This window comes from Crocodylus siamensis, chromosome 3, assembly GCF_052110815.1.
Source record: "Crocodylus siamensis isolate JL-2025a chromosome 3, ASM5211081v1, whole genome shotgun sequence".
Classification (NCBI taxonomy): domain Eukaryota; kingdom Metazoa; phylum Chordata; order Crocodylia; family Crocodylidae; genus Crocodylus; species Crocodylus siamensis.
In genome coordinates this window covers 139,799,611-139,819,203 of record NC_143397.1, presented here as the reverse complement: position 1 = coordinate 139,819,203, position 19,593 = coordinate 139,799,611, and the positions used below count along the sequence as shown (strand labels likewise).

The window sequence follows — 19,593 nt, the reverse complement described above, 5'->3', positions numbered from 1 at the left end:
ATTTCAGGGGTAAATTAGGCACCTGGAAGGTCACTTGCATATTATGGCTGTGCAAAGCTTCGGTCGCTGATTCAAATTGGAAGAGATTCAGCCCAATTCAGCAGCTGAATCTCCAACTCCAAATCAGAAGACCAGTAAAAAGGTCTGAATTGATTCAAAGCCTCTGAATTAATTTGGAAAAGTTTTGGAGGACATTTGGTGATTCGGACAGCCCCCGCTTGCCTCCGCGGGGAACTGGACCCGGACTCCGTGCCAGTAAGTAGGGGGAGAAGGGGAGGGCTGGAGGAGGGGGGAGGGGACCATAGGGTGACCCCAGCCAGGGCTGGTCCCCCAGGCCCCCTGAGTGCCCCCCGACCCCCACCCACTCTCCCAACCCCTGTCAATGGCTGCCCCATCCGACCCCAGCATCCTGGTGCTTTAACAAAAAGGCCCACACTCACCAGCTGCTGCAGTGGCCTTTGGGGCAGCCATTGACGGGGCTGGGAGAGCAGGTAGGGGATGGGGTCTGTTTGATTTGGAGATTTGGCAGTGGCTGAATCTCTGAATCAGATTCAAGAAATAGATTTGGGACAGTGATGCGAATCACCAAATCGAATCACTGTCCCCTGAATCGGCCAAATCCAAAGTGAATACTAGCCGCTTTGCACAGGCCTATTACATATCTCTATGCTGTTCTTCAGATTTCAGTGTTGACACATAGGGTATATACAAACATTTGTGAGGGGTAGGGGGAGGTTAGATTGCGTTCAAAATGGCCACCGATCTAACTTAGTTCACCCAGGTATGGACCTTGCACCTAGATCCCTAGTTAGGTCAGTCTAAGTGCAAACTGTACAGAAGTTCCAGGCAGTTTAGACTGGTCTAAAAAGAGCTGACCTGATCTAAATTAACTCTAGCTCTGAGGTATTCTAACTTAGATGGGCTTGGCCAGTTTTTAAGACCAGTTTTATTGTCTTGAACTTCTGTACAGTTCTACACAACCCCAGGGTTGGCAAAACCCAGCCACCAGCCCCAGAGCAACACTTTTTCTACCTGCCCTCCTGGCACTCAACTATTTTTAGGCCTTCACCCCAGCCACAAGCAGACAAGCACCTTCCATACCCCTTCCCCCCCCCCCCCGTTCCCCAGCCCACCAAACTACCCATCCAGCAAACTGTTCCCAATGCTGGTTGTATCAGTGTCTGCTGACGCTAGGAGCCAAGGAAGTAAGTCCTGGTGGGGTGGAGGGACACATGGTGAAGGAGGTCAGGGATGTAAAAGTAGCCCCTGGGAGGGGGGGAGCCCTGCAACCCCATAGGTCCCCCGGAAGACCCCACAAGGCCCCTGTTCCTGCCAAACCCTTCTGGACCCCACTTGCCCCCCTGATCCCCATGTGGATGCTGCCTGCCCTGTTCCGATTCCCTGTATAGGGCAGATTGACACATAAGCAAACTAAGCACATGCCTAGGGTCCTAAGTGAAGAAGGGGCCTAGTTATGCTTATTTTACATATTATAATTATTGGGTGAAAAACATAGGGGCCCACAAGTTCATTTGCCTAGGGCCAACTAAAGGATTAATCCAGCCTTGCCGCTGTGCTGATGCTGCCTGTTCCCCTGCTGCCCCCTGCAGATGTCTCCTGCCTCCTGATTCCACCATTCCCCTTTTAGAACCTGTCTGCCCCCTTACCTCCACAGACCCTGCTATACCTCCTGATCCCCCAACAGACCCCACCTATCCACCTGATCCCTCCCAAGCCTGCTTGCCCCCCCAATTCCCCTCCCTGCCCCCCTGCTCACCCCACCATTGCAACTTACCTTAGATTGGGTGGCCATTTTTAACTCAATCTAACCTCCCCCTAACTTTCCCAAATGTTTGTACCCAGCCATAGTCAATTTGTCCAGCTGCAGAATGAGGAGAAGAAAGAGCTGTTTAGTTCAGTTTGTCAGCATTAAAATGCATTGTAAAGATTGATGACAGTTTTCTAAACCACATACCAAGGAGTAAATCACTGAACTGGCAATTATACTGAATATAGCATTATCCTCCTGCAATGTTTAAACAAATGTGCTGTGCAAAAACAAACAAACAAAAAGCAATCAACTCAACCCTTTTGGCTGTTGTGATTACCCTGAGATATGAAGTTTAGGTGTGGATATGCATTTTTTTTCAGTTTCTCTAGGAGTAGATGTGCTTGGATTCAGCTTTGTGGTTCCAGCCCATCTCTGTTTTTCTGGGTTTACTTTATGTGTTCAAACTCCTTGAATTTCTTTTTGAATTCTTTAAAGAAAAACTATTGGCTGAAGTCATTCATGTGTCTATAAAAAATTGCAACTCAGCTATAATAATTTCAGTATACCTGGCCCAGATTCTGAGTTTGTGATGAACTCAAGCTTGGGATGAAACAAGAAGAGTTTAATCAGTTCTGAGATGTTGCTACAAAATGTTATCTCATCACGCAGTTTTAGCTGTCATGCTGTATATCCACAAATCCAGGGAAATGCAGTGTAGCTGAGAAAGTCACTCCATGGATCAGTGATATTGGGTGGATGCAAATTGTTGTAAGAGAGAATTCAGCCTGATTTTTCTTTCTTGTCCCTTCGGTGAATGGCAGGTTAGATTCCTGTCTGCTGTAAATCAGTACAGCTCAATTGATGCTGTTGAGCTGTACTACTTTACACTTGCCATGAGCATTCTAGCCACACTTTTTGTATGACCATCTTTTCCTTATCATTTATTTTCTGTCCTCTCATCAATAATCTTTCATTCTGTCTCTAATGCACAAATTTTCCCACAGTACAGTAATTGCATATAAACTATAAGACTGCTTCATAGTTCAGATACTTCACGTGAACGAAGGAACCTATTAATGCAAATTATGGGGGGGGGATTTTATTTAAATTTGGAATGTGTTTTTCCTGGTGTTTGCTTTTTTTTTCTTTTAAGAAAAGCAAATCCTGTTATAAATTTAAATTGCATTTCAGCAAAGGGCTTTTCATAGTAAAATCCCATCTATTTCCTTTTGACATTTTGAAGGCCTAAAATGAACACTCATTAGATAGAACCTTTAAAGAAATCACTGCTGTCAGCAGATCCAGTATCAGAGCTTCTGTTTCGTAGCAATATCCAAAAACAGGAAACTATAAGTTTCATTCAAAGATCCAAAGCAGGCTCCTTTGCATTCAAGACTTCTGACTTCAGAAGCTAGACATTAAATACATGTGGCAAGAAGAGGGCTTGTAGTAAATCTCCATAAATTATACGTCAGGGTTGCATGGGTGAAGCTTGATAAAATCAGTTGTATTGTGGTACCTGATATAACATTAAAATGTCTGTGAGGCCAAACAGGGAAGTGAGAAAAGAAGCTCTGCTTGGGATCTTACTTGCATCTCACATAGCTGCTTGCATTTGTTATGAGCACATCCTAGGGGCCGGAAAAGAAAATATAGCTGTACAGATTGTGATGATTTTACTGCAATGGTTTTCAAACTTTTTTCATTTGCAGACCCCTAAAAAATTTCAAATGGGGGTGAGGACCCCTTTGGAAATTTCAAATGGAGTTGCAGACCCCCTTGAATTGTAAGTGTGGGGAGTCGCATATTTTTTATCATAGTCATCTTTCACAGACCCCTTAGACAGGTTAACTGTGAACAGAGGCCAAATAGCAGCTAACTCACATTCAGCACTTGCTCAGCTGCATCCACGACACTATGCAATACGCAGTTTTCTTTGTGTGGATGAATCTATGCTAACCGGAAGGAGGACACGGGACACAGCCTTCTCTGACTTTTGTCAGTGATAGCCTGGGGGTGGGGCTGGCTCAGTGATCAGGAAGACCACATGAGCTCTGGCTGAGGCTACAGTGCCACCTGGGGTGGGGTGAGGGGGGGAAATTGAGTGGGGTGCCACAAAGCCCCATGGGTTGCCAGCAGAATGCAACCCAACGTGAGTCGCAAAGGGATCTGGTACAGATATTCACTACGGCACTCTAACCTATAGCACTGAAGTCTGATACCACATCTTTCCAGGGCTATCTTAGAGCAGGATCCACAATTTTTACAGTGCCCTATGTGCCCTGACTGTTCAGTTACGACTGTAGAGCACTTTTTGCAGTAAGTGTAACTTCTGTACCTGGCCTAAGATACCGAAGAAGATCTGGGCCAAATTCAGCTAAGAACAGTATATGAAGTATATGTAAAGACAAGATGCAAAATAAAACAAAAAAACCCTAAGATAACTCCATGGATTTCCACAAGGATCTATTCCACCTTCATATACTTGGAAATGTAAATACCAAAAAAATTAGATTGCTACTTTAAAAAGAAAAGTAAAGAAAAGGGGTGAAAAACCCCATAAGAAATCTTCTATTGATTTATTTTCTTTTAGAAAAGGTGGTTGAAAATTTACACCGTAACAAAACAACAGCCCAATTAATGTTCATCCAGTAAATCTAAATGTTAATTCTTTTCAGATTTTTGTTTATTGACAACTGATACTCTGGTAGACTTGTGTGGCTGAGTTCAGGGCAAGAGTTAGCAACAATAGTTAGGAGTTTCTGTGGCAATTGCCATCAACTTTCAAACTGGAATAGAAACATGATGTAATTAAGTGCCATCTGGGTTTCTTTTTTTTAAAGTCTTCCTTTAATTGTATTTCAGTTAACTATAAGAAAGATGCAGTTTCATGATGAGAGTAAATCTTAAAAGGACAGTAGCCCCTTTATCTGGTACAAAACAATTCCCCATGGAAAATAGCATTTCATTAATTGTCATTACATTGGAATTATAGAATTAGAAGAACTGACTTTTCTTTTATAATTCATTTCTTTAAGTGACACTGGCATTACCAACTCTAAATTAAGATCTGTGCACAACAATAAATTAATGACCAAAAATGTAAAAAGCAGCATTAGTTAGAGAACTAGTAACTTTTATTTTGAGAAAGCAGTGTTTGTAATGAAGATTATATAATGCAGGTTTTTTCCAATTGGGTAAGAGAGATGATTTTTACTAATATATTCATTCCTCCAGAAAAGGGTGGAGGGAAGATAAATAGGTAACCTGTTTCAATTTAAATATTTTAGCAGTGAAATACCCACTAGGCAAAATAGTAACCTTTCACTTCACATTTTCTGTATATCAGTAATATTAAAAGAAGTAGAGTTTGCAAAATGAAGCACTGAGAAGTCAGTGGATGCCTGACTGAAGACTGTATGTTCAACTTTCCAGTGGTTCCCTTATACGTATGCATTATAAAATAGCTTTTGATTACATACACGATGCATACTGTTGTTCCCCACAGGGTATTTGTATCATTTAGTGCATGGGGCAGGTGTTAATCAGTGAATAACAATCTCTTCATGCAGAACCTAATCCAAAACCATCCAAGTCCATGGGATTCTTTGTTCATTCTTGGTGAAAGTTCTGCCGATGACTGTGTGAGAGTCTGTGTGTGTGCATGCCTGTGTATGATTGTTTCACAATGAAAATTCAAGCCGAAATAGATATAAAGTGCTCATAAAAACTTGGAGTTTTCTTCTCTTCTTTGTGATGCGGACTCCCATTTCTCACTTCCATGACTCCCATTTCTCACTTCTAGCTCCTTGTTAATGTTTTCTTCCCAACATCCTATATCTCTTGCTAGAACTATCCAGCAACTGTCCTCACTCTTGCATGGCTGTTCCTATATATATAGGAACCAGACCTATATATTTTCTCCTCCTTTCCACTCTGATGAGGACGAGGTCCTCAGAGTCTATAAAGGCTGTTTAGGTACCATCTGCAACTCACCATTGGGAGCTATTTTGTTGGAATTTTAAGAAGTGCCCAGGATTGGCTGAACTGCTGCTAGTGGAAGTAATTTTACCTTTGACCTCAGTGGGAGTCAGGTTAAGCAGTTTTAAAATCCTGCTGTTTAAGCATACATCAGCTACAGTTCAATCATAAGACTGCTGCACTGTACTTTAAAAGAAATAGGCCAGTAAGTATGAACAGGGTCACAGCGATTAAAGTCCTGTTCTAAAGCAGTGTTTAGTGCTAGGCTCTTCAACACATTTAGTTAATTTTCCCCTTAGCACTTTTAACATACACTTTGATATTTTGTGCATATACTATGCAGTATAGATTTCCATTAAAAGTGGATGCAATATATGATATACTAAGTGGAATATTACATAGATTATTTGAAATGCAGGTCTTGGAAGCTCTTATATGCTGTTATATTATTTTGGTAATGTGTTTTGGACTGAACATAAAATTTTGCATATATGTTAACCATTTTTATATTTTTTAAAGTAAGAAGCGAAATAGGAAGAGCCTGTTTTGTCTTCCAGACATGACTGTCAGTGTACTGACTTAGATAACTTCTGTTATAATTCCATACCTACCAGTGTGCCCTCAGATCCCATCTGGTTTCCTGCTACTATCTTTATTAGCTCAAGGAAACTTCCTAACCCTAAAAAAACAAGGACAATTTATAGGCCCCTTGTTAACTGATTTAAAAAGAGTTTTGAAGCAGACACTTTGGCCAGATACAGACATTACACTTTTACTCGTATAAGTGATTGAATACCTGTAACAGAACAGAAGCTTTGCACATACAGACTGGTTTAAAAATGACAGAACCTAGTCTAAGATTTTCCCTCCCACCACCAAAGGGTGAATGTAGCCCTGTTCACTACCAATCTAAACTATGCTGCTTACAGAAAACCACATAACTTCTGCCTCAGGTTTTTTGACTGTCTGTACTTAGCCTTTATGAACATGAACAAATGGAAAAGTTATTTTTGAGTGGTGTTTCCATTTCTTATACAAACCCCCCAACATAACATCATAGGCCTGTTAGCCTGGCATAGTAATTTCTTTTCACAGCAAAATGTTTCTTCTGCTGGAAATCTCAGCTTCATTTTAAGGCATAATCAGTTACTTTCTTTGTCTGATGCAGCCCAAAAGATCATGGATATTTATTACTGAAAATACTTATACAAGTTACACAACCTCTAAGGAGTACAGGGGCTGGTCCATCTCTGTCGTTTGGAGTGCAACTAACACACATGGAGACAGAGAAGTTGGGTTGAGCACCACAGAGATGGTCAAGTATGTGCTTTCATTGTGTGCACCTAGGAACAAAGTACTTCCCAAATGGCACAGCAGTATACTGTGTGACTAGGGACTGTGACTAGGGACCTACTTAATCCACAGTTTTGCAGGGTTAACGGAAACTGCAAAATCGGGCACTGTCCACAAAATCCATGAAAAAAATGTACTAAAAATTACATTCTGGCTCCCCAGTGGGAGCCAGTGGTCCTCATGGCTGCTGTGGCCTGGCCTTGTAGCCTGCTGGGGTGGGGGAGGGTCAGGGAGTCAGCAGTGTGAAGGGGAGCAGCCAAGATGGCAGCTACCCCCATTCTTTACCACTGCTTGACTGAGAAGGCTGCCCATCATGTGGTCCCACCCTTCTCCACCAATCAGCAATGAGGGGTGGGGCAGTCAGCAATGAGGGGAAGGCCCGCTGGGGCAATCAGCAGTGAGGAGCTGCTCACCATAAAAAGGCCACAAAATTGCCTCTGCATGCTGCAAGTGGCCCATGAAAATCCTTTTTGCTCTCTGCAACTTAAATCCCTACCTATGACTTAAGAGCTGCAAATAATGCATGTATGATCTGTAGGTATGAATGAAGATATCTCTTGCTGGAATGTGAGTAGGGAGTCAGCTAAAGGAATCCAGTCGTGAGCACCTTCTGACATATTCCTTGAAATAATACATGCATTAAGAAGCTTAGAAAGAGTCATTTTAATGTGAGGTATTCAGTAGAACTTTCTAAGCCTGTAGAGTCCAGTGCCATATTGTGCACGCTTCATGGGAACACGCTTTTAAAAATAATTTGTTCTCAGATACCATGAGGGATCTATTGGCAGAAATGCTTTTGGCCAAGGGCATGTGGTGGTTGAAACTTTTTAGACAGGAGACCAATAAATAGGCACAGCTTGAGAAGCCAATTGCACTCTGCCTTGTCCTTATGGAGAACTGTTAGAGTTGTTGTAGGAATACAGTGACGGTAGAAGCAGGTCCCTGGTGAGAACAGAGAAATATGGGGGTTGACTGCTGTTAATGAGATGTTGTTCTAGCATGTGTAGTTAGACTCTTTGGCTAGGGACAGACATTACACAGAAACCTGTTTAAGTGATCAGAAAATGGTAACAAAACAGATGTTCTGTGTACATAAGCCAGTCTGAAAATGGCTGAAACTGGTTTGAGATAAAGCTGGTTGAATGTAGTATCTGACTTAACTGATTTTGGTCAAACCAGTTTATACAATGTCTGTCCCAGACCCCTTGCTGGTTTAAATTAAACCAGACTCCTCCAGCATTCTGACATGTCCTCTGGGCTAGGCAGGGCTCTCTGCTCCACAACAGTGCTGCCCCCTTCCCTGCTCCTTGGCTGCAGCTCTGGCAGAAGACTGCAGGCATCTGCCTGGCTTCTGCTCCCCCCAACCCCTCCTCCTCTAAGCAGGGATTTCGCCATTCCCTCTGCCTTACACAGGCACACAGCATTAGCTATCAGACCACATGCTGGCTATGGTCCCTGCTATGGCAGATGGGACAAAGGCAGAATCAACAGGTAGCTGGTAATGTCCCCCTGTTGTTTTCTTAATGGGGTGATAAATACTGAGTTAGGGATGATAAACACTGTGTTATCAATTCCCTGCTGGGTTTCTCAGGAGGGGGTGGAACCCCCCTCTGATCAGAGCCTCCTGCCAGGGCCTGGCCACACCCCCCTAAGCTCAGCACTGATGAAGGGAAAGGAGGACTGTTCTAGCACTCCCCTGGCTTCTAGCCTGAGCCACTCCAGGCACGTGCCTACATTTTTTCAGTCCAGAGGGGAAGTCTATGATTTCAAACTGGTTTAGCCCAGCCAGGTTAGACTAACTTGCAAAGATTGAATCAATTCAAGCTCAGGCTTTTTGAATGTCTGTCCCTAGCCTTTATATTGTGCTCTTAGCAATATCTATACTGCCTCTTCAGTGAATCTGGGTAAGCCAGAAAGAAATAAGCCCCTCATGTTCTGGGTGTACTAAAACCTACCTGCTAGTTGATATATGTGGCCCGGATGGTATTGAGACACCCTGTGTACAGGTTCCAGTGCTATTTATAGGTTCTCCTGAAAGACAAAGTCTGAAAGTGGGGTTGGGGCATATGCCCAGAGCTGCTATGAGGCATCTGTGCTGCCTAATGGCTGGGTTTAGGTGCTCTGTAGCAGGAGCAAGTGGGCAGCTTTATATATATGGCTTCTTTAATCTTGCAGGTTCCCCCATGTCCCCCCTCTTTCCAATTGGCAGAGGAAAGTCCTGCCACTTGCTCCTGATTGGTAGGGAGGTGAAAACCACAGTTTTAAATATGGTGTCATTTTTGCCTCCCAGATGGTCAGCAGCAAGCAACAGGGCCACCGGAGCCCCTCAGCCAATCAGCAGCGGAGAGAGAGGGGGAGTGTGGGGGAACCTACAAGATTAGAGGAGCCACTGCGCAGCCCTCTTCTGCCATGAATTTGGTAGGTCCCTTCCCATAACCATGCCAGATTACTTCTGATAGTTATGAGTCTTTGTATGAGGTTTTCTTTCGTAATGCTGCCCTTGGAGTACTAAAAATCCCCAATGTCAGTAGAAAGACGCTAATATATTTTTACATTTATAGAGGACATTTCACCCAAGGGTCACAAAGCTGTTTGTTGAAGTGGGTCTTATTATCCCACTTTTACAGAGAAGGAAACGGATGTTATCATTATGACTTTCCTGAAAAATAACAGGAAGTTTTTATAGCAGAATTCTGTATAGAACACAGAATTTATTATTATTTAGTTTGTTTTACTGTAGTGTCTAGGAATAGGACCTCTTAGTGCTAGACACTGTGCAAGCACAGGACAAAAAGATATTCCCTGCTCAAATAAACTGATAGTCAAAGTAATGTGCAATGTCTGGTCTTTTGCTTTAACTGCTAGTCCATGATGTAGCCAAATATAATGAGGGGGAGAGGGAAGGGTGGGGTGCTATGTTTCATATACAAACAGTGTACAGGTTTGTTGTTGCTATTTTGAATTAAAAACAAAACCCACATTCCAGTACTAAAGAATATTCAGTGATATGGTGCATTTAAAGTGTTAATATACAATCTCTTACCCTACCTAATATAAGAACACAATCAAAACAGATTATTTAAATCCAAATGTGATGTTCATTTGGGCTCAGACATGGTTACTTTTTGATAGCATCTTAAACAATGATTATCTCACAAAATATGAAATGGCCAAAATTAACTGTGGTGGAATTTTTCCAAAAAAATCTTCCTCTCGGCAGCGGACTTGTAGGGAACAAATTTGTCTAGCTATATTGTGTGGCATTGATAAATGAGATTTATAATTGATTTTTTGAACGCATCTCTATCTTTCATTCTCTCCATCCAAATGGCAGCATCTCCTGCATTTTTTCCTCAAATGTATGTGATCATAAGCTCTTGGTAGTTTTAAAAACTCCAAAAGTACTTGTATTGATAAAATGTTAGCAACATGAAGGAAAGTCACCTTATACACCTATACCAAAACTGCAGTGCCCAAACCCTCAAGAAAAGTCTACAGATGTAGATAAACAGCACATCCAGATGGTCAATAAGTTTAGGTTCTATCTGCTAAAGTTGGGAAGCAAATTCCACTGTCTTTACTGGTCTCACTGCCCAGCTTCTAGACCAGTGATTTTGGGGTGTCTTGAGGTCCTTTTAAGGGTAGTGTGGGGTACCCCACAATGTTAACACTGTTAAGTGTGCAAGCATGATTCATAAGATAAACCCAGAGATTTCACACAGAAATCCATAGCATTAGAAGCATTCTGCTCTGTTATGGTCTTTCTGAGTCCTTTGCTACAGAAGAATTGCTCTAGTATTTTTTTGTAGTAACAAAAAGAATGAAAACTAAGAGCTGGCATTTTCTGAGGCGTGCCTTAAATCTGTTGATGGCTGCCTTCGAATCTAAAAAGGTTGAGGACCACTGTTCTAGGCATATGGTTCTAAGGATTGAAAGTTTGTACAGCCCACGTGGTCATAGCTTTTATGTATAAGTACAAAGAACAGTGCAGTCCAAAACCAGTATCTTCAACTGCATCTAGAAACTTGCAGGAAACTTTACCTAGATGATGTTTGAAAGAGTGGCTTTACAGTTGTGTTTGGTTATACCCTTCAAAGCATTTTGACCTTTTGGGTGGTAATTACTAAGATCAATGGCACAGATTTCATTGATGATTTTTAGAGATAGTGGTGTGGGAATAAAGAGGAAAGTAAAGACGGGGCTGAAATATAAAAGATCAAAAAGTTGAGGCAAAGGGAGGAAGTGATAGGGATAAAAAGAAGGGATGATTCAGTAGAATCTTTTCCTTCCTGCTGTCTTTTCCTTACTCTCTCTTACTCTTATTACCTTCCCTCTCTTCTCTCTTTCTGTTCTACTAACCTATTAACCCCTCCTCAAGGACTATAGAAGCAGCAACTCCCTCCAACTTGGCTACTTAGCCTGGTGAAGTATGGGCAAGTACAGTATAATATGTGTTAATTACTTATTAGAGGAGAGTTGAATGTGTGTGATTCATTTCTCTGGTAGTTATTCCTGAATAGGGTGTCCCTTTAGTATGTACCTGGCTATTTTGATTATGCAACAAAAATAAACATAAATATTAAAACTCCATCAAAGACTTTAAAGTCCCTTTCCTTTGTTTTCAAGTGAAGCAAACACATCAGTCTGACTCAGGAGACAAAGCTATGGTCTCAAAGCAGCTATTTCGTTTAGAGAATTACTCCACATGTGAGCATTTTCACACAAAATAGGAGTAATTGATTGTTTACTTCTATTCCAGAGTTTTTAAAGAGTTTCTTTAGTATTCAGAATCTAAAAGCTAAATCCTTATTTTAGGAGGAAATTTAAACTGGATTGTACACAGGAACTGCATCAATTTAACAGTTTGAGGATAATCTGATATATTTTATTTTTGCTTTGGATGAAAAAAGCAGCTTAGCAGAATTTTGAGGGGTTTTAGTATCAGTTGATTGGCATTACATTTGCTTGAACTTGTAAGGAAATGCTTTCCTAACATTTTCCTGGGACTTATCCATATTAGATCAGCACTTTCTGTTCATGTATAAATCTGAATAATCATCTTCATCATAAGACTTTGGCTCCTAACTGCACTGGACTTTGCTTCATAATTGGGAGCTATTTTTAAATAATGTGTGTAAACCTATATTGGGGGTTAAAAGTATTTTGTAAGATCACTGCAATACTCATCTAGAGTATGGATTTTAGTCACTGGTTAGCCAAACTTTGTTATGTTTTCATCTGTAGAAACCACGTTCTAACCCACTTTCCATAAATATCTCTTGGCATTCTCTAGTGAGGATATAGGCCTTTTTTCCCCCTAAGAATTTTCAACTTAGCTCTATAAATTAAAATTAATTGCAATAAAATCTAAGCCTGGATTGGAGAGCCCTTTATTTAAATTAAAAAAGTGATTTGAGAAGAATTGCCGTAGCAACTTTTATTTTCCATATCATTCTGTTACTAATTAGGTGTCTGCCACCTACATAGTCCTTTACTTCTGTGCAAAGAATATGTAAGATACATTGTCTATCATTAAACTACTGCCAAAAGCAGCATGTGCTCAATCATGGAAACCAGCTATGAAGTTGATTTAGATGCAGCCAACACTAAGCATGACTATAAAACACATAGCCCATACTAGGCAAACTTTTTTTTTAATGGGAAATTTTTCATGTTCCAAGCCAAATCAGCCAAATCAATTCCAAGTCTGTGAGTCATTCAAGAACCATATGTGGCTCTACTACCAGCAAACATCCTCAACCCCCACTTGGGGCTTCAGATTCTTCCAAATCATTTGGCAGATGTTTTATGTACAGGCTGAAGCCCAGAGGCTTGAGGTTCAGATGCCCCTGAGTTTTGCTTGCCCTCAGCCATATGGCCGCAGGAGCAAGCTAGGGAGGAGTCTCCCATTTCCATAAAGTGGGCATAAAGCCAAGGTCTTCCCACTGGAAATGAAAGTGTGAGGTTAGCTATACAGTAGCTCTGCAGGTACTACCCCGTGCCAGAAAAGCAGCATGCTAAGTTAGTGCCACTTATCTGAATAAGATATATGGTAGTGCCCATTAAGTGTTGTCCCCTTCAGCAATGACTCTCTTTCAACTCATGGTGAGCCACTACAGTGTATACATTTGCACTTCATCTTCACTCCCACAGCTGAGCTATGCCTTTTTTTCCTACTTCCAGTGATTTCTGTTTCTTTGACAGCCTTAACTGTCTCACCAACATCTCCAAACAGGACCCCAAACAGTTAACTGAGAATACCTCTGTTGCTTCCTCTCTCAGCTTGTCTCATGTGACTACTGTGACCCTGCCCTCCATGAGGCTGAGCTGGACCACAGTCCCCTGCACCTTATCTGCATATAAATTTTGGGAAGATCCCAGGACTTTTGACAAGAACACCTGGTTCCAATCATAAGTAGAGAGCACATGTATTATTTGTGGGGGTATCTAAAGTAACCACACATACACATGGCGACCATTGTAAAGGGTACGTGGGTTTTAAATGAATTTTAAGGTTTGTGTAGAAATGCTTTTCCAAGATGCTCTGTGTGTGCGTGTGTGTGTATATTTCATTTATTTATTTATTTATTTATTTATTTTTCCAAAAAAAAAAAGTGCTGAGTTTTGGGATGACCATACTCTGAAGTGCAGTTGATCATGAGTGGAGCGTTAGTTAGCACATGCATCCTTTGTGGGGTTATCTAAAGGAGCCACACATACTAAGCACTGCTGAGTTGTGGGGCCACTGTACTTTGAAGTGCTGTTGATTTGGCTGGAGCTTATCCCAATGAACTATATAGTAAATCAGGAGCCTTTTGGCTTTGGGCTAATATCATGCATAGAGGCCATGTCTACATGAGACACTGAGTTTGCAGTAACCCAAGTTAGTGCACAGTAGTGTCAACAAATGGCTTTTTTTTTTTAAACTTGCTGCATAATAGGGCTGTGTGAAATTTCACTGGTTGTTTCATTTCAAAGCTGTTTCGACTCATTTCGAGCTCAAAATAGCGCAATTGAAATGAAACGAAGGGCTTCAAAGCAGCCTTGAAATGAGGGCAGTTGAAATGTTTTGAAAGTTTCGAAGCTTAAGCTGGGCTTGCCTGCAAAGAAACAGAAAGTAAGGAGACGGAGGGGAAAGAAGGGAGAAGGACTATTTTTATATTGACTGTGTAGTTAGTCAGTGACTGTGATCCTTCTCTGAGGTCCCTTCCAATCCCAGTACTCTGGGGGAGGGATGGAAAAACAGCATAAAAGGCATCATTTTTTGAACTGGCCTGCTTGGGACTGCTGGTGGCATGGTAGCCCCGGGAAATGCCAGGACTGAGGATCCCCCTGGTGAAAGGTGGGTACGGGGAGCCATAACCTCCGGCCACCACATGCATGCATGCAGTCCTGGCTGGGGAAAGCCCAGACCTGTCACATCTTTGACAGGTCTGAGGCTTGCTGGTTGCAGTGGAGTTGTGAAGCTCCAGGTGAGCTCTGTCACTTTTCACAGCTGGGCCTATGAACTTTACTTCATCAGTCACTTCATCAGTCAATAGGTACGGAAACTAACAGACTCAATATAGACATTGGATTTATGACACACTACAACCTGTTGGACATCTGACTCCCCAGGTACCTCTCCACTTTTACCTGTGCTGCTACATCCCCCTTCCTCCCCCCTCCTCCAGCCCATCCCTCACCCCCCGACGCCTCCATTTCCATTTTGAACGACTGGCTTTCTTGCCTACTTGCATGCCAGTCTCTGCCTTCTTTACTATTCCTTCCATCCAGGAACAGCGCACAAACACATAAGAACTGCAGATGCTTCCTCAGCCTGACAAAGGGTTTTTCAACCCAAAAGCTTGCTAAGATTTATTTCTCTAATTATTCAGTTGGTCTGCTAAAACATACCAGATTAGACTGACCCAAAGGAAAGCACCTCATTTGCCAGTGCCATGTTCTTAGACCAACACCCCTAGCACCTGACTGGAAGGACGCAGGGCCCTGGGCACATCTAAGTCCCAGGGCTGGGGCTGGCAGGGAGAGGTCTCTGGCACATGCTGGAAAAGAAACTCCTGAAGGAAAGGAAAGAAAGGCTCTGTGACAGTCTGGCTGCCTGAGATGCGGCTGGTGCTACTTTGCTAGTACTCATCAAGGTATTTTATTACCTGTTGTCAATGTAAAGTGGTGGACTGGACTGAGGCTGTAGGGGAGGAGGAGACCTCATTGAGGCACACTACCGTGTTGTGTAGAGGCCCCAGCACGAGTGAGGGTGTGCCTTACACCCCCCCCCCCCATGTCATGAGTTTTGGTTGTCAGCAGGCTGAGATGCAGTTTCCCAGAAACCCCTGCACCTGTCTCCATGAAAGCTGGCAGGCCTCATGGCCTCAGCAGGGCCTAGTGTGCCTGCAGTTTTTACCTCACTGTGTGCCTGCAGCTTTTACCTCGCTGTGCCTTAACACACACAGTGTCACTCATGTCATGAGTTTTGCTTGTCAGTAGCCTGAGGTGCAGTTTCTCAGAAACCCCTCCAACTATCTCCTTGAAAGCTGGCAGGCTTCATGACCTCAGCAGGGGCTACCATGCCTGCATGTTGTCACCCTGCTGTGCTGTAACACGTACACACGTGACATGAGTTTTGTTTGTCAGAAGCTTGAGATGCAGATTCCCAGAAACCCATCCACCTATCTCCTTGAAACTTGGCAGGCTTAATGGCCTCAGCAGGGGGTTACTATCCCTGCAAGTTTAATCTGAATCAGACAAGAAATGACAAAGTTATAGGCAGTTTCCCCAGTATAGTCTATGGGAGAAATGTCAAAACAGCATCAAAACAGCGAAACAATTTTGATTAAATTAAATGGAACAGTGGTTTCGAAATAAAATGAAACACTGTCCCACTGAAACATTGAAATGGAAGTCAAAATGTAACCGTGCTGTTTCGCACAGTCTACCATGCGCAGTACCCTGAGACTACTGTGCAGTAGCGTCAAGTAACGGTTTTTGCCACACGACACTACTACGTAGTAGTCTTGGGGTACCAAGTATTCAGCATCTCATGTAGATGTGGCCAGTTTGTTTTATATATATGTAGGTATAAAAGTGCTGCTTGGAAGTATGTTTATGGAGTACCTATGCTGAAACTCGCAGCAATTTAAAAAATGTACTATGCATCAATTCTGGATGACTTAAGTCTATGAATACTATAGGCAAATTACTACAGGAATTTTTATTTCAAGGTCAGTGTTTTCAAATTTGCCCCTCACTTCCATGCACTCAGGGAGAGCAGGTTCTGATAGGAAGGAGGGGGAGGGGCTGCAGATAGAAGAAGTTGGGGGACAAAGGGTTGACAAACCCCCCAAATTTATTTTTCCTGATGTAGCAGTGGGAGGGGGACAAGTTCAAGGACAATTTCCAATAATTAGACTCTATACCTGGAGAATTTTTAACAATTTATAAAATGATCTCCCTATAATTAGATTTATATTCGAGTCAATATGGTAAGACAAGAAGTAACTGACATAATATGCAGCAAAGATGGAAGTTAAATATTAGGGAAGTATTTTGACTGTGAAGATAATGGAATTTTTATTCTGGTGACCTAGGGATGCTGTAGAATCTCCTTCTCTGGAGGTTTTGAAGAACAGGGCGGGGACAAACACATGTCAAGGATGCTCTAAGTGTACTCATTCCTACCTCAGTACAGGGGAATGGACTAGGTGACCTCTCAAGTTCCCCTTCAGGCTGACATTTCTTGTAATATTTATGATATTGTATTTAAACTGTCTTACTTTCAAAGGCTTGAATGTGCACTTGAGTCTGTATCCTCAGGACAGAGTACTTACAATGCTGACTTGGAGGATTAGTCTTTATAAAGTGGATTAATCTCCCACTGCAGTTTACGCTGAAGAACAATGGAACATATTTGATGACACAAATAAAGCATAGATCAATCCTGCTGAGGACTCAGTATTTGAAGTAACTCAGAGCTGTTTCAAGTTAATTAAAAGAGTCGAAAGAATGACTATGTGCCTCTCTTAACTCTTGTGATGTCGTGTTTTATGAATTTAGGACTTTGTGTTTCTCCTTTCTCTGCACATCCTAAGACAGCACACCTGTGGTCAGAAGCAGTTACCTTAATTATGGGAGTGATCCTTTGAGCTCCTTGTTGGAATTTCCTCCAAGAGAAGTGATCAAAAAATGTTGTTCTAGACCCAGCTGCCTGCATGACCTTGGACAAGTTGTTCAGGCCAAGGCTTTAAAAAATAAGAATCTAAATTCATATTTAGGCACTTACTTGGTTTTTTTGAAAGTATTGAACTTCAAAGGGAGCTACTTATTTGAGCTCCAGGCAGATGATGCCTAAAGATAAGTTTTGGCTTCTAGCTTTAGGCACCTGTTTTGAAAATGTTGCACTTTTATATCTTAGTGGCTCTGTTTTCTTTTCTGTCAATAGCATGGATAAGGATATTTTAGTTTTTGTGTCATCAACATCTGTGAAGATGGAGATCTGCAGATAGCACTGCAGAAGTACCAAGAATCATTAAATAGGATGATGATTGTATATTAGTGATACAGTAAGAAAACCTAGCATGTCTGGGAATAATGGCCATCGGTAGGTGCTGATTTGAGAATTATCTGGTTAGAAGTGTTGCTCTTAATGTAGGCAGTGCTTTAAATCCCCTTGCTCTGCATACAAACACACAGTTGGTCTGTGTTTGTCTCCAGGTCACCTTGAAAAGGACTATTTAAATGCCATCAAATGTTAGCAACAGTGTTGATCCTACATTAGCTTGGCCTGTGCGCTGAGCTAAAATATATCAGAGTGAAACTTCATGTTTGTATGTTTTGTTAAACTTAATAGAATACACGGTTAAGTGTTAACCCTTATAAGGACACTAAGGGCACATCCAGATAAGCACAGATATGCAGTATGTGGCACTGCAGACCCATCTGTGGCCCCACACATTGTACGTGCAGGCATCCCCTGCACTGCTATTTTGCTGTATGGAGGGTTTTCTTGACCCTGGGGGATCCTGGGGTTAAAAATACCCACACCAAAAAAGTGGGACAGAGCACGTGGTGGCAGCATGTGCCACCTAAGACTGGAACATGGAAGCGTGCTTTAATGCCCCTCAGCTTTTGTCTTGGGCCACTTCAGGCATTCTGGAATTAAAAGTAAATGTCTGTTCACTTGCTTATCAGTTCAATCTACACAACTTAGGCTAAGCTGTCAAGATTGAATCAATTCAGTCTCAGGCTTTTTGACTCTCTGTACTTAACCAATGAGGTCTTGTCACTGACTTTGATGGGAGTAGGATCAATTTCTTTATCATAATTCAACAATTACTTGCTGGTTTTTCTTTTATGCTTATTCCTGCCTTCTTGGGAAAGAGATGGGTATTTTTTCACAGTCCATGCTTATGCTCTTGAATTTTTACCTACCACCCTCCCCAGCTTTGTGTTTTTGTTTATGAACTTATTTATTTATTGCAGCTGGCGTTCAGGATAAAATTGGCTGGGCATTTGGTTTGGGATTAGAAAGACTGGCCATGATCCTATATAACATCCCTGATATTCGCCTATTCTGGAGTGAAGACGACCGCTTCTTGAAACAGTTTTATATACCTCACATTGACCAAAACATAAAATTTCAGGTAAGAAATTTTTTTTTAAATATCTATTTTCCCCTCCATAAACAAGGGATTGAATATTTCCAGAAGTGAAAGGATCTGAAGTCACCAACATTGTGTTCTTCAGTAAAATGAGATTTCAGAACATAACAAGATTTCAGCTTGGGAAACATCCCAGCACTACCATAGAGTTGTGTCAATGAGATAAAGTTTTGTTATGCTGTTGATAGGAAATCATCCCTACTCAAAACAGAATTTAAGCATGTGCTTAACTTGAGCTGTTATTCTTAGAACAGATGGACCTAAGTATAAATTTTAACACTATTCTTTGGAAAGTACCAGGGCATGTCTACATGTGTGCTTTAATGCGCATTAGCCTATTTTACTGCGCATTAAAGCAGCTTGTATAAAACCATGCTCTAACATTAATGTGCAGTAAAATAAGCTACTTCACATTAAGCGTCACCTAAAAAGCACGTGCTTGTGCTATAGTGCATAAGGGTAGCCTAATGTGCATTAATTTAGTACCTCACATTGGAAGTACTAAATTTAATGCGCATTAGGAAAAGCACATTAATGCACATGTGGATGTTTCCTCAGAGAAGCTGGGTCTCCAAATACTGCTTAGAATTTAAAAATCTTTGCTTGAAGTTACAGCCATAAAACCACCATTGACTTTAACGGATGTAATGTGGCCCAGTGGCCCCAACACACTAAGAAACTATGCCTTGATATTGTCTTCATTTATATGGACATTGCTTTTAATGGCAGAAAGCACAAATTTCTTCTGACAACCAACATCTAAGGAGCATTTTCCTCCAGTCTTTTGTCCAGGGGCTGTGTCAGCTCTACCTTTGTAGTTCTTTTGTAACT

The 19,593-nt window shown here is 41.8% G+C and overlaps 1 protein-coding gene across 4 annotated transcripts in view; it reads left to right on the top strand.

Moving 5' to 3' along the window:
- The window catches only part of FARS2 (phenylalanyl-tRNA synthetase 2, mitochondrial), a 423,711-nt gene that overhangs the window by 212,624 nt on the left and 191,494 nt on the right, over window positions 1-19,593 (top strand). For all 4 annotated transcript variants that reach the window (XM_090039337.1, XM_090039340.1, XM_090039339.1 and 1 more), the window contains one exon: window positions 18,584-18,744. In XM_090039337.1, coding sequence (XP_089895463.1) covers window positions 18,584-18,744 — 161 coding nt within the window. The remainder of the gene's footprint in view (window positions 1-18,583; window positions 18,745-19,593) is intronic.